The 23,471-nt window shown below is 54.0% G+C and overlaps 2 protein-coding genes across 4 annotated transcripts in view; both read left to right on the top strand.

Annotated features, from left to right (window-relative positions):
• Positions 1 to 7,613, top strand: part of CREBBP (CREB binding protein) — a 124,265-nt gene extending 116,652 nt beyond the window's left edge. For all 3 annotated transcript variants that reach the window (XM_059415469.1, XM_059415468.1, XM_059415467.1), the window contains 3 exons: positions 2,279 to 2,440; positions 2,666 to 2,947; positions 4,383 to 7,613. In XM_059415469.1, the coding sequence (XP_059271452.1) occupies positions 2,279 to 2,440; positions 2,666 to 2,947; positions 4,383 to 6,530 (2,592 nt within the window). In that variant the 3' untranslated portion in view covers positions 6,531 to 7,613. The remainder of the gene's footprint in view (positions 1 to 2,278; positions 2,441 to 2,665; positions 2,948 to 4,382) is intronic.
• A 5,674-nt stretch (positions 7,614 to 13,287) lies between these two features.
• Positions 13,288 to 23,471, top strand: part of TRAP1 (TNF receptor associated protein 1) — a 51,450-nt gene continuing 41,266 nt past the window's right edge. The window contains exon 1 of the mRNA XM_059415470.1: positions 13,288 to 13,409. Coding sequence (XP_059271453.1) covers positions 13,334 to 13,409 — 76 coding nt within the window. The 5' untranslated portion in view covers positions 13,288 to 13,333. The remainder of the gene's footprint in view (positions 13,410 to 23,471) is intronic.

Here is a 23,471-nt window from a genome sequence, read left to right on the forward strand (position 1 = left end):
CGGGAGACGCGTCACACGGGAGCGGGCAGGCTGGAGGCGCAGCAGGACAGGAGAGGAGGACATCCTGCCGGGCAGCCGAGCGCGCGCACAGTCCTTTGCTCGCCCTGTGCTCAGACCTTCCCTGAGAAGGGGACGGGCCTCTTTCTCCCACTTTGTCACAAGCCAGCCCACCGCACCAGACGGCCCTCCGTCTGCTGTCGCTCTCGGGCCCGCTCACCAGGTGCCGTGCTCCGCCGTGCGGTGGCGAGCTGGGGGAGGCTCCGTCCCTCCCTCCCAGGGCGAGGGTTCTAGTAGGGAAAACAGCGCGTCCTGAGGCAGCAGTAGGAGCTTATGGAAACAGCGCACCCAGATCAGCCAGGCGCGGGGGCTGCCGGCGGGGCCTGTCTGGGGAGGCGGCAGAGGCTGACCTGAGAATGGACCAACGCTGCCTGGGGTGGGGGAGATGTGTGACGGCTCGCGCCGGGAGCAAGTGTGCGTGTGTTCGGGATGTCTGCGGAAGAGAGGATGGGGGTTTCCATTCAGTCCTTAGCTATAGAGGCAATGTGGAGGGGGTATGAGGTGTTTTGAGAGTAGCAGCCCTAGAACTTGAGGCGGATCATTGTGGTGTGTGAGGGAGATGTTGGATCGGGGCTGCCCGCTGGGTCTGGGCCCTCAGCGACTGAGTCCGTGTTGCCACCTCCACCCAGAGGCTGGGGAAGCATGTTGGGGAAAGAGGCCCCTCAGGAACCCACGCAGAGACGCCTGGTGACACCCAAGAGGGGCTGTGCAGGATGGGCCCTCTGAACTGGGGTCTGCCGCAGGAGTCCTTCCGCCAGGGCCTCCCTGGAGGCAGGATCTGTCATCTGACCGCCGGTAACCATATTTCTGAATATCCAGAATGGGGCTTGAGAAACTGCTCCACCAGGGTCTTTGGGAGGCAGCCGGAAATCCTTTTTGGGTAGAAACGAGGGAGTTCCGGCAGGGGGGTGCGCAGAGCTGAACTGTGAGCCCGGGTCCCTTCTCTCCATGTTGGCCACTGCCTGCACCTCAGATGGGTGGTGGCTTGAGTCAGAACATGCATCTGGGCTCCGGGGCCGGGAGAAGAGGGTCTGGACCCAGATGGTGGAGCACCCGCACCCTGCCAGCCTTTGCGGTATGGGGGAATTGCCCATGGTGGAGAGAGACGGTGGTCTTCTGTGCCCAGTCCACAGAGGCAGTAGGCAGGTCCCACCCCGCAGACACCCCAGGACCACGTGGCAGGCAGTGCCTTCCGTTGTGGACGGCACTTGGGCGGGCTGCTGCTTTGCCGTTGGCACTTTCCTTCCTGGGGGACGTGCGGAGGGGAGAGGCTGCAGCGTCATGTGTGCAACCCCAGCTCTAAGGAAAACCACCTGCGGGAGCCACCTGTACGTGCAGCTCCAGGAGGAAAAACCAGAATGCCGTTGCTCTGGGTGGCCAAAAAAGCATTTTTTTGTTACTGTTACTTGGCTATATTTTCTGAACTTTGTGCAGTGTATCTATTTCTTTTATAATTTTCTAAAAGCTTCGTCTTTAGAATGGTTTCAGGGCTCCCTGAGAACTGGAGCGGCTGTGCAGGCTGCCCGCTGCCGTCCCGCCCTCCGTCATAGCCTTCTACTGCTCTGGGCCCCAGACGGGTACTACTAGCGCCCCTTGGCACTGAGAGTGTCTGTCTCGCCCTCTCTCTGCTCTTGTTGGGAAGAATGTTCTTTGGACCTGACCTTGGGGCCTGAATGATGAAGGGGGTGCTTTCTGGAGCAGAAGCGCCTTAACTGCAGGGCAGAACCCCTCACACCTCAGCCCCTGGAGCGCTCATGATGGGGGGTTTCAGGCCCATGCGAGCCTGGGGCTGGGAGCAGGGTCATGGGGACGTCCCCCCTTCAGGCAGCCTTGCCTGGGATGTGGATGGGCCGTGCTGGAGCCCCCGCTCCGCCCACGTGGCAGCTTCCCATGGCTCCTTTCCCTGCCTCATACGCAGTGGACTTTGGGAACCATGTGGGACTGAGCACATGCCACGTGGCATGCAGCGGTCGGGCTCCAGGGCAACGTGGCCTCCCTCCGTTGTTGGAGTCCCTCCTGGGCGTATCGTCCCAAGAGATGACCTGCTTTGTGGCCTCCATGGCCTCGGTGTCCCCACCACACCCCTGGCCAGGCTCCCGTCCTCCTTCCCCTGCCTCCATGACACCCTCTGCAGGCAACTGTGTGTTTGCAGGCGCAGCGGCCTGGAGCGCCCTCGGGAGGGGAGGCTGGGCTCCTGCGACAGCTCCTTGTATCTTTTCAGGGCAGCCAGGGCGACAGCAAGAACGCCAAGAAGAAGAACAATAAGAAAACCAACAAGAATAAAAGCAGCATCAGTCGCGCCAACAAGAAGAAGCCCAGCGTGCCCAACGTGTCCAACGACTTGTCCCAGAAGCTCTACGCCACGATGGAGAAGCACAAAGAGGTAGAGATGCTCTGGGGGGAGCGGGGGGCTCTCGGGCCAGAGGCTGGCCCCCTCCTGGTCTGTGGGATAAGGGAGAAGGGGTTGCTGACAATCCACAACGCCGGCCCCTACCCAGAGAAGGTAAAAGTGCTGCTGGCGCTCCATCCTGGGCCTTGTGGAGAGAACTGGCCCCGGGAGGCACAGTGGCCATGGCTCTCCGTGAGCTAACGCTGTCCTTCCCTGCAGGTCTTCTTTGTGATCCACCTGCACGCTGGGCCCGTCATCAACACACTGCCCCCCATCGTGGACCCCGACCCCCTGCTCAGCTGTGACCTCATGGACGGGCGTGACGCCTTCCTCACCCTCGCCCGAGACAAGCACTGGGAGTTCTCCTCCTTGCGCCGGTCCAAGTGGTCCACACTGTGCATGCTGGTGGAGCTGCACACCCAGGGCCAGGACCGCTTCGTCTACACCTGCAACGAGTGCAAGCACCACGTGGAGACGCGCTGGCACTGCACTGTCTGCGAGGTAGGCCGGCGGGCAATGTCTGCACCGCGAGTTGGGCCCCCGGTCGGTCCTCAGTTCTCTGCGCCATCGGTACATTAGCATTTCAGCTCGGACCATGAAGTGGTCAGCATCTTCCCAGGGACCAGATAAGCAGATGAAAAGGCGCATCTGTCTCCTGGTCCTCTCTGGGAGTTGTTGGTCATGAGGTCGGGTTTCTGAGGTCACGAAGAAGAAACTCTGTGCTCTGCGCTCGCTCCAGGCTCACCAGCATACGTAGAGGGAAGGAAGGAAGGAAGGAGCCTTTCTCCCTTCATGGGGCACATGTGCTCCCAACCCAGCAGAGCATAACAAAGGGCCATCGATGTGTGTCTGGGCTACACCTGGCCCCTGGCAGGAGGCGCTGGTCTCCCAGGGAGGTGGAGTGGGCAGGCCTCCTGGGGGGCAGTGTTTGTGGTGACTTTTTCAGGAAGAATTGATCATAGAGCACTTTGATTTGATCCCTTGTTCGCTAACACCAGCCATGTGTCCAGAGCATCCACGGGCCTTCGGGTGCAGGGCAGGGGCAGGGCAGGAAACAGGCTGTGCTTCAGCCCCCCCGGGATTCTGAGTGGTTTCCCCTGTTCATGCCTCCAGCTGTGACCTAGCCAAGCAGTTAAGAAGGCCCTTGTCCGGTGGACCCCATGGTTGCACGTGCTGGCTCCCTGTGGGAAAGGGTGTGGGCCAACCCTTGCCCAGATGGGTCCCTCACAGGGCGTGAAGTGGGCTGTTGTGGAGCCTCCACCCTCCACCCTGTCCTCACCTTGCCAGATTTAGCTTCCCAAACGGTTCCCAGAGCCGCACACCTGTAGGGGTTCTGTGATCTTGGGTAGAGGGGGCAGGTGGAACCTCTGTAATGCCGTTGTCTGCATTTCCCACTTTTTCCAGCCTTCTTTAGTCCTGTATCACTTCCCACTATTGGGATCTTCATGTCCGTTTGGAAAAGGGGTGGGTCCCGGTCATAGGGTCTTCTTTTCCAGACCTGGTACCTGGTAGTCTCTGTCTGCAGGTACAAGCAACTTTAAGTGTGCGTTTTGGGTTCTTTGGGGTTTGAGCCAAAGGCCTGTCTTCTGGGGAAGGTGCCTCAGTCCCCTAGACCCCCTGGGCCACCCAGCAGAGCTCGGGTGATGCACCAGGGCCCCTGGCAGTGGCCCCAAGGAGCTGGGTGGCACCTGGGTGAGCTTGGGAGGAACCGTCAGGCTCCCCAGGCCAGGTTCAGGAGCAGGACACGGTAGGTCAAGGCGCCCTTCCCCAGGGGCAGAGGACGGAAGGAAAGGGGACCAGAGGTCAGCCAACGCACTCGAGAGCCTGTGAGAGCACAGGGAGGGGAGGGATAGGGCTGCGGGGATGGATGCGGTGGCTTCTGTCCGGTCCCAAGGCCCTGGGCTGACCATAGCCTGCGCCCTGTGCTTGTCCACAGGATTACGACCTCTGCATCAACTGCTACAACACCAAGAGCCACGCCCACAAGATGGTGAAGTGGGGATTGGGCCTGGACGACGAGGGCAGCAGCCAGGGCGAGCCGCAGTCCAAGAGCCCCCAGGAGTCGCGGCGCCTGAGCATCCAGCGCTGCATCCAGTCCCTGGTGCACGCCTGCCAGTGCCGCAACGCCAACTGCTCGCTGCCATCCTGCCAGAAGATGAAGCGTGTGGTGCAGCACACCAAGGGCTGCAAGCGCAAGACCAACGGGGGCTGCCCGGTGTGCAAGCAGCTCATCGCCCTCTGCTGCTACCACGCCAAGCACTGCCAGGAGAATAAGTGCCCGGTGCCCTTCTGCCTCAACATCAAACACAAGCTCCGGCAGCAGCAGATCCAGCACCGGCTGCAGCAAGCCCAGCTCATGCGCCGGCGGATGGCCACCATGAACACCCGCAATGTGCCTCAGCAGAGTCTGCCTTCCCCTACCTCAGCTCCGCCCGGGACCCCCACGCAGCAGCCCAGCACGCCCCAGACGCCGCAGCCCCCGGCCCAGCCCCAGCCCTCACCCGTGAGCATGTCACCAGCCGGCTTCCCCAGCGTGGCCCGGACTCAGCCCCCTACCACGGTGTCCACCGGGAAGCCCACCAACCAGGTGCCGGCCCCGCCACCTCCCGCACAGCCCCCACCGGCCGCGGTGGAAGCGGCCCGGCAGATCGAGCGCGAGGCCCAGCAGCAGCAGCACCTGTACCGGGTGAACGTGAACAACGGCCTGCCCCCAGGGCGCGCGGGCATGGTGACCCCAGTGAGCCAGATGGCCCCCGTGGGCCTGAACGTGCCCCGTCCCAGCCAGGTCAGCGGGCCGGTCATGCCCAACCTGCCCCCTGGGCAGTGGCAGCAAGCGCCTCTTCCCCAGCAGCAGCCGATGCCGGGCCTGCCCCGGCCCGTGCTGTCCATGCAGGCCCAGCCAGCCGTGGCCGGGCCGCGGATGTCCGGCGTGCAGCCTCCCCGGAGCATCTCGCCCGGCGCCCTGCAGGACCTGCTGCGGACCCTGAAGTCGCCCAGCTCCCCGCAGCAGCAGCAGCAGGTGCTCAACATCCTCAAGTCCAACCCTCAGCTGATGGCGGCCTTCATCAAGCAGCGCACAGCCAAGTACGTGGCCAGTCAGCCTGGCCTCCAGCCCCAGCCTGGCCTGCAGCCCCAGCCCGGCCTCCAGGCCCAGCCCGGCCTGCACCAGCAGCCCGGCCTGCAGAACCTGAACGCCATGCAAACCGGCGGGCCCCGGCCCGGCGTGCCTCCGCAGCAACCGGCGATGGGAGGCCTGAACCCCCAGGGCCAGGCCCTGAACATCATGAACCCGGGCCACAACCCCAGCATGGCGAGCATGAACCCGCAGTACCGGGAGATGCTCCGGAGGCAGCTGCTCCAGCAGCAGCAGCAGCAACAGCAGCAGCAGCAGCAGCAGCAGCAACAGGGCAGCACGGGCATGGCCGGGGGCATGGCCGGGCACGGCCAGTTCCAGCAGCCCCAGGGACCCGGAGGCTACCCCCCGGCCATGCAGCAGCAGCGGATGCAGCAGCACCTCCCCATCCAGGGCAGCTCCATGGGCCAGATGGCGGCTCAGATGGGACAGCTCGGCCAGATAGGGCAGCCGGGGCTGGGCGCAGACAGCACCCCCAACATCCAGCAGGCCCTGCAGCAGCGGATTCTGCAGCAGCAGCAGATGAAGCAGCAGATCGGGTCCCCGGGCCAGCCGAACCCCATGAGCCCCCAGCAGCACATGCTCTCAGGACAGCCACAGGCCTCGCACCTCCCCGGCCAGCAGATGGCCACGTCCCTCAGTAGCCAGGTGCGGTCTCCGGCCCCTGTCCAGTCTCCGCGGCCCCAGTCCCAGCCTCCACATTCCAGCCCGTCGCCACGGATACAGCCCCAGCCTTCACCACACCACGTCTCGCCCCAGACTGGTTCCCCCCACCCAGGACTCGCAGTCACCATGGCCAGCTCCATAGATCAGGGACACTTGGGGAACCCCGAACAGAGTGCAATGCTCCCACAGCTGAACACCCCCAATAGGAGTGCACTGTCCAGTGAGCTGTCCCTGGTCGGCGACACCACAGGAGACACCCTAGAAAAGTTTGTGGAGGGTTTGTAGCATTGTGAGAGCATCGCTTTTTTCCCCCCTTTCATGTTCTTGGACCTTTTGTACTGAAATCCAGGCGTCTAGGTTCTTTTTATGCCTAGATGGAACCGCTACTTCCAAGCCGTGGAAGGGTAGATTGCTGTTTAAAGAAACAATACAAAGAATATATTTTTTTGTTAAAAACCAGTTGATTTAAATATCTGGTCTCTCTCTCTCTCTCTCTCTCTCTTTCTCTCTCTCTTTTTGTTTTTGTTTTTTGTTTTTGTTTTTTTGTTTTGGGGGGAGGGGGGTTTTGTTTGGATTCTTTTTGTCGTCATTTCTGGTGACTCATGCCTTTTTTTAACGGGAAAAACAAGTTCATTATATTCATATTTTTTATTTGTATTTTCAAGACTTTAAACATTTATGTTTAAAAGTGAGAAGAAAAATAATATTCAGAAACTGATTCTTGAAATAATGCAAGCTTATAATGTATCCCGATAACTTTCTGACGTTGCGGGAAGATTTTTTCTATAGTGAACTCTGTGGGCGTTCTCCAAGTATTACCCCTGGACGATAGGAATTGGCTCCTGCGTGCACACACGTACACACCCACACACACATCTATCTATACATACTGGCCTAAGCCAAACTCTTGTCTTGCAGATGTAGAAATTGTTGCTTTGTTTCTCTGATAAAACTGGTTTTAGACAAAAAATAGGGATGATCACTCTCTTAGACCATGCTAATGTTAATAGAGAAGAACATTCTTTTCTTTCTTCTATGTGAAACTTGAAATGAGGAAAAGCAATTCTAGTGTAAATCATGCAAGCGCTATAATTACTATAAATAAGAAAATTCAAGAAGATTCAATCACTGTATAGAATGGTAAAGTACCAACTCATTTCTTATATCATATTGTTAAATAAACTGTGTGCAACAGACAAAAAGGGTGGTCCTTCTTGAATTCATGTACATGGTATTAACACTTAGTGTTCGGGGTTTTTTTGTTATGAAAATGCTGTTTTCAACATTGTATTTGGACTATGCATGTGTTTTTCCCCCATTGTATATAAAGTACCGCTTAAAATTGATATAAATTACTGAAGTTTTTAACATGTATTCTGTTCTTTAAGATCCCTGTAAGAATGTTTAAGGTTTTTATTTATTTATATATATTTTTGGAGTCTGTTCTTTGTAAGACATGATTCTGATGGATTGCTCACAGGGGAGAGGCAGGGACCATGGTCCTGGTGGCCATTTGGGTGGCAGCCAGGCCCAGCGAAGGCCTGGGTGGTTCTCTTTCCAGGAACCGAGGTGTCCAGCTCAGTGTGGGCCTCATATACCCACTACTCCGCGGGGAGCTTCACCCACAGAGTTCAGGCCACAGATGAGTCCGAAGCAGCACTTTGCCTCCTATCCTCCTCCCCGAAGCCTCAAGATGCCAGAGTAGGGATGGTTCCTGCAGCTATTTGCAGTGGTACCTACTCTCCCCTTTCCTTTATGCAAATCCCAGAATTGGTGCAGAATTGGCTCCAGGGACCAGAGGTGGTTCCTGCTTCCCCATGTCCTGTGCTCCGTAGGGGTGGATGCTGCGTGCAGCGTGTCCTGCTGTGGCCTCCGATGCTGGGCTGGGCAGGGCAGCGAAGAGCTCTGGCCTTTGCTCTCTACCCTCTAGAAACAGAGCCTGTGAGGGCAGCACTGTGGTGAAAGAGCCCCCCGGCTTCAAGGGATGGGCGCTTGGCCACATGGTTCCACACACCACCACCACCCCTTTGCTTCTCCCTGCTCCCGGGTCCAGTTCAGGTGCCCTTACCAAGAGGGTGACACTTGAGTCCCTGGGTGCTGGAAACGACAGGTCTGAGCAGAGGAGCACCTCCGGGGAGCGTGGAAGTCTGCCCTCTAGAGTGCAGCGTCCCTCCCCAACCAAGCACAAGGGACTCTTGTGTCCCTGGTCCTCCAACCCCTGGTGGGGAGGCGGTGGGTGGTGGTGGCAAATTTAGAATTCATGGCCCAAATAGCTCCCCCTTTGGCCATGTATTCACCGAGATCACTTCATAATACTGATTTGGTAATCTAAACTTGAGGAAGCTTTGAAAAAGTTAATTTTTGCACAGAGCTTCAAATCTTGAATTCAAACTAGATTAAGCCAGATAATTAGACCGTCCTCTAGCACTGCCAGCCACCTGCCATGCCCACCACAGCCCAAGAAGGGAAAGCAGGGCCACGGCCCTCCAGTGGCCATCTGGCCATCCTTGCTTGCTTACTTGCTTCTCGAGTCTGGGACCCTCTGCCGACTCGCACTCTCCACTGATGGGAAAACCCTGAGCAGACGGAAGAAGTGAGCCATCTGGGGCCCTGGAGGAGCAGCTCCAGGGCCACGGACCTGTAGTGCAGGGCCGCCACTTAAGGGGGCCGGTGGGGGGGGCATCTTTTTCAGGTCGTCGTGGGATCCAAAACTCTGTACAGGTCTCATCGTTTTGGAGTCCATGTCCTGTGTAATCCGCCAAGGGCTGCGGCCGAGGGTGTGGTCTGTGGATGCTAACCCCGCACTCGGCGTAAGGAGATTCTGTAAGACAGCGGGAAAGGCCCGGCGCTGTGTCTCATGCTGTATACTTAAAAGGAGAAGAAAAAAGTCCTATATTTGTGATCAAAAAGAGGAAACTTGAAATGTGCTGGTGTTTATAATAAAAGCTGGTAAAACTGCTTGGATTCAAAGATGGTCCCAGTTGGCTAACGACCCTTGGAATGAGCTTATTAGTAGCTAGCCCTCGTTAGACTGGAGGGTCTCGGTTGAGTGTGCCTAGTATGTGTGTTTGATGACGCTTCTGAGAACATAACATGTTAAAAACAGGAGTAGGAGACAATCTCTGGAAAACGAGGTGAAGTCTCTTCGGCTTGTATAATCTCAGGCTGAAGACCTAACTTTCTCTCTCTTTTTTTTTTTTTGGCTACAAAATGGAACCAAAGATTCCCACTTAAGCCAAAATGTGCTTCTAGCACTGCACAGACCAGTGGGCTGCTCTGAAAAAGGAAAGTCCCTTCATGAAGGATCTGAGTGCGGGTTAGTTGCCAACAGACCTTCGGGAGGCACGTCACCCAAGGACCCTTGCCGGGGAGTCAGCGCTCTGGCCGGGCCACCTTAGCAAGTAGGAGCACAGGAGTGCATAGGAATGGAGGCTGGAAAAACCAGATTGCACCTTCCTGGGATGTCTTGTGTTCGTGCCACTGCAGCAGTCGGGTGTGATTTCATTGTGCAAAGTCAAGAGTAGGGAGATGGGTCAGTTCTGAAATGTAACTGAGTGTCGCCCCCAGGCTGAAAGACAGACAGGAACTGTGGATGAACAGGCGGACGGTACCTTCGGTGCAAGCACACCTTCCTCCAGACGACTTGCCAGGCTGTGTGGACGGAGGCCCCAGAGGCAGATTATGGTACCCAGCAGAGAATCAGCAGGTGCTGATGGAAAACCTTGGGCTGATCTGACATTCAGGGGGTTGAGAGACGAGCAGGCGGCCATTGCACAGGAAGTGGGTGCCTGTGGTGTCCCCATGGAGGGATGGCCAGTGGGCCCATCGGGGTGGTGGCCACCAGGAGCCGGGACCTTGGTGGGGTATGAGCCCTCTCAACTCTGCCTGCCCTCCTTGGCGACGCTTGGTAACAAGTGCTGTTGGAAGGCCTCACTAGTTCCCCTGTCCTGGCCGTGAGGTAGGACAGGGGACCTGTCCAAGTTCATGGGTGGTGTGAGCTGCTCAGCCAGAGCCACGTGCTTCACCGCTGTCCCAAAAGGAGCTTTCCTCCCCTACGAGCTCCGCAAGCTCACCTTGAACTTACTTTGGGGTTACCTTGAGGAAAGAGGGATGTATTAGAATTCTGCTAAATCCTCCAATGTCCAGACAGTAGTTAAGTAGTAACCAGGATCTTATACAGGACTAAGCGGGACTTTTGGCCGCCCTGAGTCTGGTGCCTGGTGCCTGGTTCAGCGCTTGGAGAGGGCTGCTACTGAAATGGGCTTTATGCTCTGGTGCTGGGACCCCAGGCTCTGGGCCAACACCAAGGAAGCCTCTTGGAAACGGAGGTTTACTGAGTAGTCTTATATAGGCAGATCAGCAAAGTTCAGACTTGAAGATCCTCAAGGCTGGTAGTGATGTTTAGAGAATGTTCCAGGTGAGGGTGGTCCTTCAGGAAAAGGCCCAGAGAGGACACCCTTAGGAGGATGGGGAAGGGTGGTGTGTCGGGGCTCCCTGCACCAGGACCCCTCCTGTGTCTCTGACTCCACCCAGGACCTCTCACGTCTGGACAGGTTTGGGGGGGGGGTCTCAGAAGAGGGAGGGTTGTTTCACGTGCTGCTGCGAGTTGAGCATCTGGGGGCTGGTGGGTCGGGGAGGGAGAGTGGTGGGGACCAGACCAACGTCTGCAGGTGCAGAGAAAGAGGAAAAAGACTCGGGGCGGGGGGGCAGGGTTCTGCGCAGGAGGCAACCAGAATTGCCCAGTGTTTAGTGGCCAGAATGGGTGTCCCCTGTGGGAGCTGGACCTCTGCAGCCAGAAGCACAGGGGACCCTCTGAACTTCCGGGGAAGTCGGTTCTGGCTGTTCCCAAGCCTCTAGACACTGGCGTTCTGGTCTCTGGTTTCCTGGGTAAGGAAAAGGGGTTCTCTTGTGGGAAGAGGTCCACCAGTGTGAGAAAGGGCAGGAAGGACATGAGTGGACCCCGAGCCGAGGCCCCCTTCCCTCCAGAGCGGGTGTATGCCTGCTGCTTCCAGCAACAGGGAAACGCGCAGGTCTTGTCCGAGCACCGGGCTGGCTTACTCAGCAAAGCATTTACTGAACGGATCCTAGGCACTGACTCCAGCCCTTGGAGAACTCCCCCCAGAGACACCATCAGCCACTGGAGGAAGGTGCAAGGTGGCTCCAGGGCTTGAAGCCGGACCACCGACCTGGCTTTCTTCTTGGAATGAGATGTCTCTTTGTCAGGGTCCAGGATAGCACAGCCCTCGGGAGCACACATCCTCGCTGCTGCTGGCCTGTGCTCAGGATGGCACTTCCCCAGCTCTGACCCGCAGACAACTTACCTGACTTCTTGCTGACACCCCAATTTAGTAAGTCTGGGCCAGGGCAGGGGGTGGCAGACTGAGCTTCTAGGTTTTGAAGGAGCTCCGGGGTGAGGCCTGGGCCCACTTGGAGTAGCAAGGCTGTAGGGGACCAAGGACCACACCTTGACTTTGAAATTGCCTTAGGCTTTTTGTTTGCCTTAAAGATTTTTTTTTTTTTAAGTAATTTCAACACCCAAAGTGGGGCTCAAACCCACAACCCCAAGAAGCACACCTTCCACCGACTAGAGCCACCCAGGCGGCTCAAGTGCCCCCATCTTTAAGTGAAGTGTAGGTTTCCCTCTTCACTTTGCCAAGGACCGCTTCTTCCGAAATAAAGGGCTCCCCAACCTAGATCTATCGCCTCATAGATCACTATATCGGCTCTTATAATGGAAGACTTCCTGGGTAAATAACAAACACAAGGTGAGGCTGAGACCCATCGGTACCCCCCAACCCCCAGCCCAGCAGCTGCAGGGATACACTGGACTGGCTTGGCCTGGTACAGGCTCCCTGTGTCTGGAGCATGGTGGGGAAAGGAGAGAGGCAGGTGTGAGGTTGTGCAGTGCCGGGAGGCCGAGGGGTTTGGAACTGATTTTGTGTGCTGGGGAGGCATGAGAGGACGGTGACTGAAGAGTGGGTGATCCAGCTGCCTTGGGGGCCAGGGAGGAGGCTTCTGGAGTCTTCCTCCCAATATCAGAGAACTGCTCTTACAGCTGAGTCCACCCACCTGACAGTACAAGCCTGGCAGGTGGGGCTCATCCTTCACACCTTCCACCTGGAAGAGTCCCAGAAGGCCCCTCCCAACACCCGGCTGTGTGCCGGCTCCAAAGGGACCCTCCCCTGACTTTTGGCAGCTCGGGTCAAATCCAAAGCACCTCCGTTTCTGCAGCTTTTTTCGCTCTGGTAGCCAGTCTCCAGTGAGCCTCAGAATCATTTGGGGGTGGAGGACGGGGCGCGGGGGCCTCACTTCAGGCGGCGTCAGAGGACCTGCAAGTTGCGTGGTGCAGCACTGGGCGACAAAGGGCGTCGACGGGGCCAGGAGCAGCATCGCACAGCGACTGCAGTCACGGGATGGGTAACGGTGTCGCGTAGTGACCCACAGCAGCCACACTCAGAATAGTGAGAGCAGCACAAGCTGCAGCGCTGCTGAATCACTACGTTCAACACCTGGAACTAATCTTAGTGTGTCAACCATACTTCAATTAAAAAAAAAAATTTTTTTTTCTTAATTAAAAGGAGTGGTGGGTCTCGGCCTCAGCCCCACCTCCAGCAGGACGCGAGACAAGGAAGGAATAAGCCCTGTTGTGCTGGTGGGGGCGGCTCTTGCGTTCGCGCTCGGTAGTGGACAAGGCCAGCCTGAGGTCCGTCCCTTCCCCTTCCGCTCCCGCCTCGGTTCGGCCAGTGGCCGGGGAGCGGGGGAACGACCACGGCCTCAGTCCTGCGAACGTCAGCCCCATTTTAGGGATGCACGAAGTGAGGCCCTGTTGGCGGGCGAGTGCCCCGCGGCCCCTCCCGTCGCCCTTGACAACGCGACACAAGGTCACGGGGGGCCCGCCCCCAGGCCCGACTGTCCCCGCGCGGGCCGACGGCAGCGCTGCGCAGGCCCCCGCCCACTCTCCGGCTCAGGCAGCGGGCTGGGCAGCCCTGCGCTCACCGTGACGTCACCACGTCGCGTCCGAGGAAGGCCCCGCCCCGCCCCGCCCCGCCCCCGCCGCGCGTGCGGCACGGGTGCCGGGGAGGACGGACATGGCGCGCGAGCTGCGGGTGTTGCTGCTGTGGGGACGCAGCCTGCGGGCGCCGGCCCTGGCTGCCGCCCCGAGAGGTAAGGGTCGACGAGTGGGCGGGCGGGCCTCTCCTCCCCAGGTCCTGGGCGCGCTTCCTCCTCCGTGGGAGCCACGGAGGTTCTGTGAGATTTAGGCGCCACCTGCGCGGCGAGCGTGGAGCGTCGTGGTGTCGCCGGACTGCCCGGGTTTCCTCCCCCACCCGCCCTCAGGTAGCGGGGAGGAGCCCCGGCCCGCGGGACTCCTGCAGGGGCTTCTCCCCGTCGAGCCCTCCGGTTCGTTTTGAGGCAGAGAGATCGAGGGCTCTTCGCTCCTGCAGCCGAGCGCGTCTTCGGGGAGTGGGGACGAACTTCACCTGGGCGACCGTGTAAGCCCCTTCGTGGCGCTGCTATTGCTCCGCGCCCCCAAGTTGTGTTATATCGGGGCGATGCAGAAACCACTTGGTCTCCACCGTGGTGTGCATGTGGGAACAACACTGAGTGCCCACTCTGCCCGGGACACGGCCGCGAACCGGGCAGAACCGCGTCTTCCCTGGACTCTGGGTTCTTGACCCCCGCATTTCCAGGACCTGAAATTGGTAGGTGCTCAAGTAAATGGCCAAAAAAAAAAAAAAAAAAGAATAACCATAACTGCTTTCAAGCCATGAGCAAACGTTACAGCGTTCTTTTGAGGCTCTGCACACACTCACACACGCGGACAGGTGTCTGTTTTTATGTGAAAAGGCGTAGCCCATATATGTAGTTTGCTCCTGAACTGTTTTTAACGTTCTCTGCAAAGCTTACCCATTTTGTGTCGGTAACCCCCGTCCGTGGCTTTCCAGCGGCTGTGTAGTGTCTTGTGTTGTGGAAGTTTGGCCGTTTATTTAGTCGTCCTGTTAATAAACATAATAAAGTTGATGTCCATGATTTTTTTGTTTTCGTCATTACATTGTTATGTAGAATGGGCGAGTATTTAAATCTTCGGGGCACATATATGGCATTTCTTTAGAATTTCAGAATCTGAGTTTTTTGTTTTTTTTTTTTTTTAGATTTTATTTATTTATTTGAAATAGAGAGATCACAAGTAGGCAGAGAGAGGGAGAAGCAGACTCCCTGCTGAGCAGAAAGCCCGATGCGGGCCTCGATCCCAGGACCCTGAGATCATGACCTGAGCCGAAGGCAGAGGCTTAACCCACTGAGCCACCCAGGCGCCCCAGAATCTGAGTTTTATAATTTTATTTATTTGACAGACAGAGATCACAAGAAGGAGAGAGACAGAGAGAGGAAGGGAAGCAGGCTCCCCGCTGAGCAGAGAGCCGGATGCGGGGCTCGATCCCAGAACCCTGGGATCATGACCTGAACTGAAGGCAGAGGCTTAACCCACTGAGCCACCCAGGCGCCCCCAGAATCTGAGTTTTAGAATCGATAGTTCAGTGTCTGTGCGTATTTGAAATGTTAGCTGACATTGCTAAATTGCTGTCGAGAAAGGCTTTATCAGCTTACCTTCCCGTTAACAGGGAATGGGACTGCCTGTATCAAGGCAGGTCCTCCAAGGATAGTAGTGAGAATGTTTTCATTTGCTTAATGGCCATTTCTATATCTTCTGTGAATTTCTTTTTCACGTCTCCTACACTTTTCCTTTTACCTGAGTTTTCAATTTTGGTGCAGTATTACTTTTTTTTAAAACAGTTTTAAAAAATGTATTGGTTAATGCATGTTGACTGTAAATTTTATACTTTTGCTTGTACCCACCATCTTCTTTCTTTATTGGATTTATTTCCTGTCATACGAGAGTATACCCTTGTGTTAATTTTGCAGAAGTCTTTGGGTTGTAAATTTTCTAAGCTCCACCGAGTCTAAAAGATTTTATTTTGCCCCAATCCTGTGTAGTAGGTTTCCTGGATACTGTATTCCAGGTCAAAATGATTTTTCTTCAAAGAGTGAGGGTATTGATCTGCTGTTCTCTAGCATCTGTGTTACAGAGGAGCAGTCTTAATTTCATTGTTTCTTTTGTAGCTAACTTGGTTTTGTTTTCTTCTTACCTTTCTCTTGAGGTTAAGGGTTTTTTCTTTTTTGTTCATGTTCTAAGATGTTCCAGCCGTGTGTGTTGTAAATCACTCTTTGTACCACGTAGTGTCTCTTCTGCTGGGAAGATGTGCTGGTTTTCAGCCCAGCAAGTTTTTGTTCTGATTTTTTAACTCTTTCCCATAATAATCTGCGTCCCTCTTCTTCTGAACTTCTGTCACAGTCTTTTCTTTGGATCTGAGATCGAGAACCTTTTGGAAGCGTGGCGTATTGCAGATGCCCTTGATACCCACCCGTGTGGGCAGTCATGAAGGTACAGTTGTTTAGAGGGACTGAGGGATGGATGAGTTTAGCCTAGAAAATATGTATCTTATACAGTGGGGGGAAGAGAATAAGAGAAGTCACATCTACAGAAAATTCAGAATTCACCTGTATTTTTTTTTCCTATGTTGGTGGGAGAGTGTTGCCAAATGTTAGCATGTGCTCAGCTTCACATCTGAGAGTCTGCCTTTGTCACCCTCCCAGTCCTTCCCCCTCTGCTCTGTGAGGTGTGAAACAGTCTCACCCTGTGGACTTTTTATTTCTCATTTTTGCTCATTACTTAGTTTATTCAACAAATACATTTTGAGGGGCATCTGGCTGGCTCACTCAAGGCATGCAACTCCTGACCTCGGGGTTATGAGTTTGAGCCCCACGTTGGGTGTGGAGATTGTGTAAAACAAACAAAAAACATATTTTGAATGCTCTCTGGGACTTCAGAGATGATGTGACCCTGCTGTTGGGGTCATAGGTTAAGTGGGAGCATGTGTTTTCCAGGCAGTGTACTGGGCCATATTGCCATTCCTGAGGCCTGTTTGGCCAGTCAGGGAGGGCAGAAACGTGCGGATGATTGCTCAAGTGGATCTCACAGGAGAGGGTTCTGAGCCTGGTCTCGCACCAGGTGCAGGGTATCAGGTGCTATTGAATGACTGGGTTTGACAAGAAATGGGAATATACGGGAGTGAGGGTGAAGGAGGCTGAAAATTACGTCCTTTCCCTTCTGTTGCATGTAAACTTGTGGGCCATTCTCTGTAACTGTCAGGCTAGTCACAAGGCCAGACATGGGCCAGTACTTGGGGGGAACCCAGCTGTAGGCATTGTGAGGGCCACACACCTGATTTTCTGCACTCGCTCAGGACCAGGTGGGTGGCTGATTCCAGCGTTGTCCCTGGTGAATCAAGGTGACTGGTGGTAGAGAACCAACGAGTAATTCCTTCCACTGGTAGAAGGTAGTTATTATAAAGAGTAGAGCTGTCAGAGCCTGGGTAATCAGGAAAATGTAACATTCATAGTAAAAAATGTAAACTGCCATCAAACGTTTGCACCAGTTCTGATGAGTAACAGAAGTAATGGATTTGCCGGTAGACAGACAAAGAAGCCTCCCAAAGAAGAGATGATGGGCCTGAAAGGTCAGCAACAGGCCTGGTCTCCAAAAGCAGATGATCGTGTCTTGAGGTGGAGAGGGTGCTGGGTTGGTCTTTTCATGGGGCCGTGGACCTGCCGTGGACCACAGCTCCTGAGCCCTGGTCCTGCTCTTGAGGACGCTGTTCTCACTGTTGGCCTCGCCAGGACCCCATCACGAGGCAGCCACCGGAGACTGTTTGGTTTCAGGTTAGTGTTTTCTACCTTTTCCAGTCTCTGTAAGCTGGAGCCTGTGCTGGAATTTTCTGACTTAGAAGTGAGACTTCGAAGGGGTGAGGAGTCTGCCCCAAGCACTAGAAGAGTCTGTTGCCCCCTTTGGTGTAGGGCTCCAGCCCGGCAGGTTTATTTCCCCAAACGAGCCCACCTGGACCTTGTGCAGCCCCAGTCTTACATTTACTGCTTTTATCTTCCTGTTGATTTTTTCTGCTTCTTCCGTCTGCTCTCTCTTTGGGGGCCCATGCCGTGTAATTCGTGCCCTCACAGCTATCGGTTGCAGCCGTCATGAGACTTGAGGCAAATGCTGGCGTCCCCAGGCTCTCTGCAGGATGAGCGGAGCAGATCTCACTCCGCGAAACAGCTCTCCCTGTCGCTGACAGAACGTATCGGTAATAGGCTTGATCCTTAACTGCTCGGACCCCGAATGGCTTTGCCTCCTCTATATGCCACAGTGCAGGGGCCTCGGTCAGCACCAGTGAGGCACCAGGCCCGGGGTGTGGGGTGTGTGGTCGGCTGCCCAGGAGCCACCAGGTGGGCCGTGGGCTTGAGGTGCTTTGGCAGGACCAGAGGGCCGAGTTACCTGCAGAAGACTAACCCGAGTGTAATAGGTTAGTAAAGACCTTACTAGTTACTAGCTGAGTAGTTGGCCAAAATTAAGGCCCCTCCAAAAAAAAAAAACCTCCTAAGTGTTTGCTGTCCTTGTGCGTTGAGACCATTGCTGCTTGAAGGGGGGGGGGGTGCGGGGTGGGGGGGCCGGAGTTGGATTGAGGGGAAACCAGCATTTCTCAGCTCTGCCCCCAAAGTCCAATCCCAGGTAATAAAGGTGATTTCTGTAGGGAGACTGACTGGAGCATTGGTGGTCCATGTGTCAAACCAAAATACTGTCTTGGCATCAGCAAAGTGTATCCGGTTCACACTCTGGTGAAATGTTTTCGTTCAAAGCCAGAGGCTGTTCTTGAATTGCATTTTCGGTGCCTTCGGTGTAGCCAGCTAGAATTTTTCTTTTCTTTCTTTCTTTCTTTTTTTTTTTTTTTTAAGATTTTATTTATTTATTTGATAGAACAAGCAGGGGGAGCAGCAGTCAGAGCGAGAGGGAGAGGCAGGCTCCTGTTGAGCAAGGAGCCCAGTGGGGTTTGATCCCGGGACCCTGGGATTTTGACCTGGGTCTGGATACGGAAGACTCGACTTTTACTAGGAAGCTGCTGTTTGCTTACTCTACAAGGAAATTCTGTAGCATTTGGCAAAATCAGTTTTGGGGTTTCATTTCTGATACGGCTCCTAAAGCCACTGGGAATGATAGACCGTGAAAGTTATAGCTTAGAGACCCATTGTCTGCTTGGGCATCATCCGTCCCTGCTTTTCCCCCGGATGACTTCCCACAGATTAGGTAAATGGAATTCAGGTGTTTCCAAGGCATGGGCTTAACTAATTTGAAGAGCGGTTCCGTTATTTAGGAGCCATATAATCAAGATATGTGATTAGAACATTAAAAAAAACACACCCTTAATTTTGAGGTAGCCAAAACGAGTATTAAAGAAAACCCGGGGTTCCTGGGCAGCTCAGTGGGTTAAGCCTCTGCCTTCGGCTCAGGTCATGATCTCAGGGTTCTGGGATCTAGTTCCGCATCGGGCTCTCTGCTCAGCTGGGAGCCTGCTTCCCCCTCTGTCTCTGGCTGCCTTTCTGCCTACTGTGATCTATGTCTGTCAAATAAATAAATAAAAACCTTTTGAAAAATTAAATAAAATTTAAAAACCCAGATTATATGGCAGCACTATTAACAAGTAGGTCTCCGTCCTTCTGGTGGAGCTGGATGTGTCAGCTAGCCAGCGCGGCTCAGTGCCACTGTGTTCACACAACCGACATTCTCGAGCTTATGGAGAGCGGAGCTTATGAAGCTTACTTTTAAAGAAGCGAAACATTTCATTTTAGCCGTTATGATTGGAAGTCTTTCTGAAACAGATACATCAGACAGAATGTAACTGAACCTTCCTTGGATTTTTTCAGGGTCATTGTGTTAGTCTGTGGTTTTCTCCAGTAACATACAGGCCCTTGAGGGCCATGGGGTAGGACGACTCCCATGTATGACGTGTCCCCACAGGGAAACTGCTGTTTGGGTGTTGCTCTGTTTTTAGCTTTCTTTCCTCTTATGTAGCTCATCAGGCCTTCCTGGGGCCATGTTCCCTCCTCTGCCAGTTTCCAGATGTGGGCTTGGAAACTAGATTACAAAACTTAATTAGTTGCAGATTTCTAATATTTTTATTTTTATTTTTTAAAAGATTTTGTTTATTTATTTGACAGAGATACAGCGAGAGAGAGCACAAGCAGGAGGAGTGGGAGAGGGAGAAGCAGGCTTCCCGCTGAGCAGGGAGCCCAATGCAGGGCTTGATCCCAGGACCCTGGGATCATGACCTGAGTCAAGGCAGATGCTCAAAGACTGAGCCACTCAGGCGCCCCTTCTGCAGATTTTTTTTTTTTTTTTTAAAGATTTTATTTATTTATTTGACAGAGAGAAATCACAAGTAGATGGAGAGGCAGGCAGAGAGAGAGAGAGGGAAGCAGGCTCTCCGCCGAGCAGAGAGTCCGATGTGGGACTCGATCCCACGACCCTGAGATCATGACCTGAGCCGAAGGCAGCGGCTTAAACCACTGAGCCACCCAGGTGCCCCTGCAGATTTTTTTTAAAAGAGAAAGATGGGTGGCGGGGGAGGCACTTGGGTGGCTTAGTCGGTTGGGTATCTGCCTTCAGCTCAGGTCATGATCGAGCCCCACGTCGGGCTCCTTGCTCAGCTCCTTGCAGAGCAGCAGAGGCAGAGCGAAAGCAGCCTCCCGCTGAAAGCTCTGCCTCTGCCGCTCTGCCTACATGTGCGCACGTGCGTGGTTGCTCTGTCAAATAAAATCTTTAAAAAATTAATAGAAGAGTTGTTAGTGAGGGCAAGAATAGTCTTCGGTGACTAAAGCCTCCTTTTTTGTTGTTTTGTTTCTTTGTATTTAGAGAGTTGATGTTTATTTCTCTCTTTTTTTTTTTTTTAAAGATTTTATTGATTTTTTTTGACAGAGTGCACAAGTAGGCAGAGTGACGGGGTGGGGGGGCGCAGACTCGCCACTGAGCAGGGAGCCCAGTGCAGGGCTCCATCCCAGGACCCTGAGATCATGACCTGAGCTGAAAGCAGCTGCTTCATGGACTGAGTCACCCGGACGCCCCTCCATTTCTTTCTTTTTTTTTTCTTTCTTTTTTCTTTTGTTTAACCCACATTCGGTGATTTCGAAACCAGCCACCAAGATTGGTGGGTCACCAGTCTAGACCTGTAATCTGCGAAGCTTTCTGAGTTCAGTGTCTGTGCCTTCTGAGAAGAGAACCACGTGTTAGTTGAGGGCCTGCTCTGACTCCAGCATTGTGTGGGAAAGACAGACGGCAGAGTGTCCAGGTGAGCCCCAAGAATGTCTCCCACGTTGGGTAGTGCTAGCAGTTCAAGAACCATCCCGCTGCCTCCTGTGCTCCCCGGGGACAAGGCAGACACGAATCCTGGCCTGCGTGGTGCTGGGGTGGACACGAGTAACATGGCGTGAGTGTCGGTGTGGAGCCTGGGGAGGAGAGCAGAGCAGAAGGCCTCCTGCTAGAGACGGGGCAGGGAGACCTCCCACGGGGAAGGGGAAGGGGGCTGCGCAAGGGCGGCTCAAGTCGAGGCAGTGGCTTGTGCCAGGGTCCTGAGGCAGCCGCGGGCCGGCGTGCTGTGGGGACAGCTGGGAGCGGGGTCAGAGGTGTGCGAGTCTCAGACCGCGATGTGGTGGGTGGGTGCGATGCCACACGGAGTTCCGCGGCTGGCTGAGGTTATGGGAGTTTTCTGAGAAAAATCCTTCCAAGTTTTTGTTACTGAGAAAGTAGGGCTGTTTTCCGGAACTGGTTGGTACCGTGGAAATAATCTCCTTCCTCCCTTAGTGCGCAGCAGTGCGTCAAAGCCCCTGCAGCGACAGGGGGGCCCCCGGGTGGGCCGGCGAACCTCTTGGGCCCTTCCTGCGTGGCATCTGGGGTCCCTGTCCGCCGCTGCCGGCTGTGCCGTCGCCTGTGTGGGCGCCGCGCTCGGCCCTTCCCTGAGGGGCGTTCGGGCTGTTCCCGGGTTCCCGGAATTACAGGCCACACCGCCTGCCGCTGGTCATACCTTCCCTGGCGCGCGTCTCCCATTAGTTTAAAATCTCCTCCTACTCCGACAGCAAACATTCTGTCCTGTTTCCACACGCCTTTCTTCAGTCTTGCGTGTGTCAAGCGTCTCCTGATGCAGAGCCACTGGTGTTTCTCTTTTGGGGAATTGCCCTTGTTCTGTTAAGCTCCTGGCATTTTTGTTACAGACCTGTAAGTGACCTTCTGTGTGCAAGCTGGCCCTCTGCTGTCTGCCCGCTGCAGTTGGTTTTTTGGTAGCGTGGTTGTTCCTAGTTGTTGGTGTATATGGGATCAAGGGTTGTACACTCTACCGACTGCATCAACCAGGCGACCCGTGTATATATTTTTAAAATTAAATTGTTTTTATTTTTATTTTTATTTATTTTTTTAAATATTTTATTTATTTGACAGATAGAGACCAGAAGTGGGCATAGAGGCAGGCAGGGAGAGAGAGACAGAGAAGTAGGCTCCTGCGAGCAGAGAGCCTGATGCGGGGCTTGATCCTAGGACCCTGAGATCATGACCTGAGCGGAAGGCAGAGGCTTTAACCCACTGAGCCTCCCAGGCGCCCTTTTATTTTTATTTTTAAAGATTTTATTTATTTATTTGAGAGAGAGAATGAGAGAATGAGAGGGGAGGGGTTCAGAAGGGGAAGCAGATTCCCCAGGGAGCAGGGAGCCCAATTCGGGGCTTGATTCTGGGACCTCAGGATCATGACCTGAGCTGAAAGCAGCTGCCCAACCAACAGAGCCACCCAGCACCCTATTTTTTAAAATGTTCTGGTATTTTTAAGTAATCTCTACACCCAGTGTGGGGTTCAAACTCACAGCCTGAAATCAAGAGTTGCGTGCTCTGTCAACGGGGCCAGCAAGTGATGAGAACTTTTATGATTGATTCTGTTTATTTTAATTTTTGTGTGCTCCATAAATTTATGGTTCTTGGGTTATGTATTTTGTTTAGAAATCATTTCCCCTTAAGTCATTAGAGAAAAAGATGTCAGAATGATCATTATTGGTAAGAAAGGCAAATCTTGAGGGGTTACCTCGTATCCCCTCCAGAGGCTGGAATGAAAACCACAGGTGATCATGATGTACTTTGGAGTGTTGAGGTCCAGAGCCAGTGGCCAAAGAAGGATTCTTGAGACGTCTTTGTTGCAAAGTGGTGGTTTTATTAAAGCATGGGGACAGGACCTGTGGGCAGAGGGAGCTGCACTGGGGGATGAGGAGTGACTGATTATGTTTAAGAGTTTATATCCTAGTAAGGGGAGAATGATGTTAGGGCTCCCAGAAATTGAGTCTGTAGGTTTCTGGAGTTGATTTTTTCCTTCTTCCCACCCCCAAGATTGTATTTATGTGACAGAGAAGAGGGGGGAGAGAGAGAGAGCGCGCGTGCACACAAGTAGGGAGAGTGGCTGAGGGAGATGGAGAAGCAGACCCCCCACTGAGCAGGGACCCTGATGTGGAGCTCGATCCCAGGACCCTGAGATCATGACTTGAGCTGAAGGCAGAGGCTTCACCAACTGAGCCACCCAGCCCCACCCCCACCCCCAAAAGCGCTTCTTAAAATACCTCTTATGGGGTACCTGGGTGGCTTAGTCAGTGAAGCACCTGCCTTCTGCTTGGTCATGATCCTGGGGTCCTGGGATCAAGTCCCGCATCGGGCCCCCCTTGCTCAGAGAGGCAGCCTGCTTTTCCCTCTCCCTCTGCCTGCTGTCCCACCTGCTCGTGGTTGGTCTCTCTGTGTCAAATAAATAAAGAAAATAGTTTTTAAAAATAGCTCTTACGTTTTCTTCAAGTATTTCTAACTTTTTTATTTTCACTTTTATAGCCCATCTGCAATTTTTTATATAGTAATTGAAAGAGGAAATTAATTTTAATATGGTAGCTTTAAGTTAATGTGCTTAACACAGTTAATAGTCTTTCCTCCTTGTTTTAAAAAATCTTGTCTATTCATGCAAAAGTTTAGTTTCCCATATGAATTTTAGAATTAGGTTGAATAATTTAAAATTGAGTTTTCACTGGGCTCGTCTTAAAAATACAGGTTTATTTGGGACACCTGGGTGGCTCAGTGGGTTAAGCCTCTGCCTTTGGCTCAGGTCATGATCTCAGGGTCCTGGGATCAAGTCCCGCATCACACTGGGCTCTCTGCCTACTTGTGATCTCTCTCTCTCTCTCTGTCAGATAAATAAACAAAATCTTTTTAAAAATACAGGTTTATTGTAAGACCAATTTTTTTCTTTATTTGTTTGTTTATTTTAAATAATTTAT

The sequence above is a fragment of the Mustela nigripes genome, chromosome 11 (genome assembly GCF_022355385.1).
Source record: "Mustela nigripes isolate SB6536 chromosome 11, MUSNIG.SB6536, whole genome shotgun sequence".
Taxonomy (NCBI): Eukaryota; Metazoa; Chordata; class Mammalia; order Carnivora; family Mustelidae; genus Mustela; species Mustela nigripes.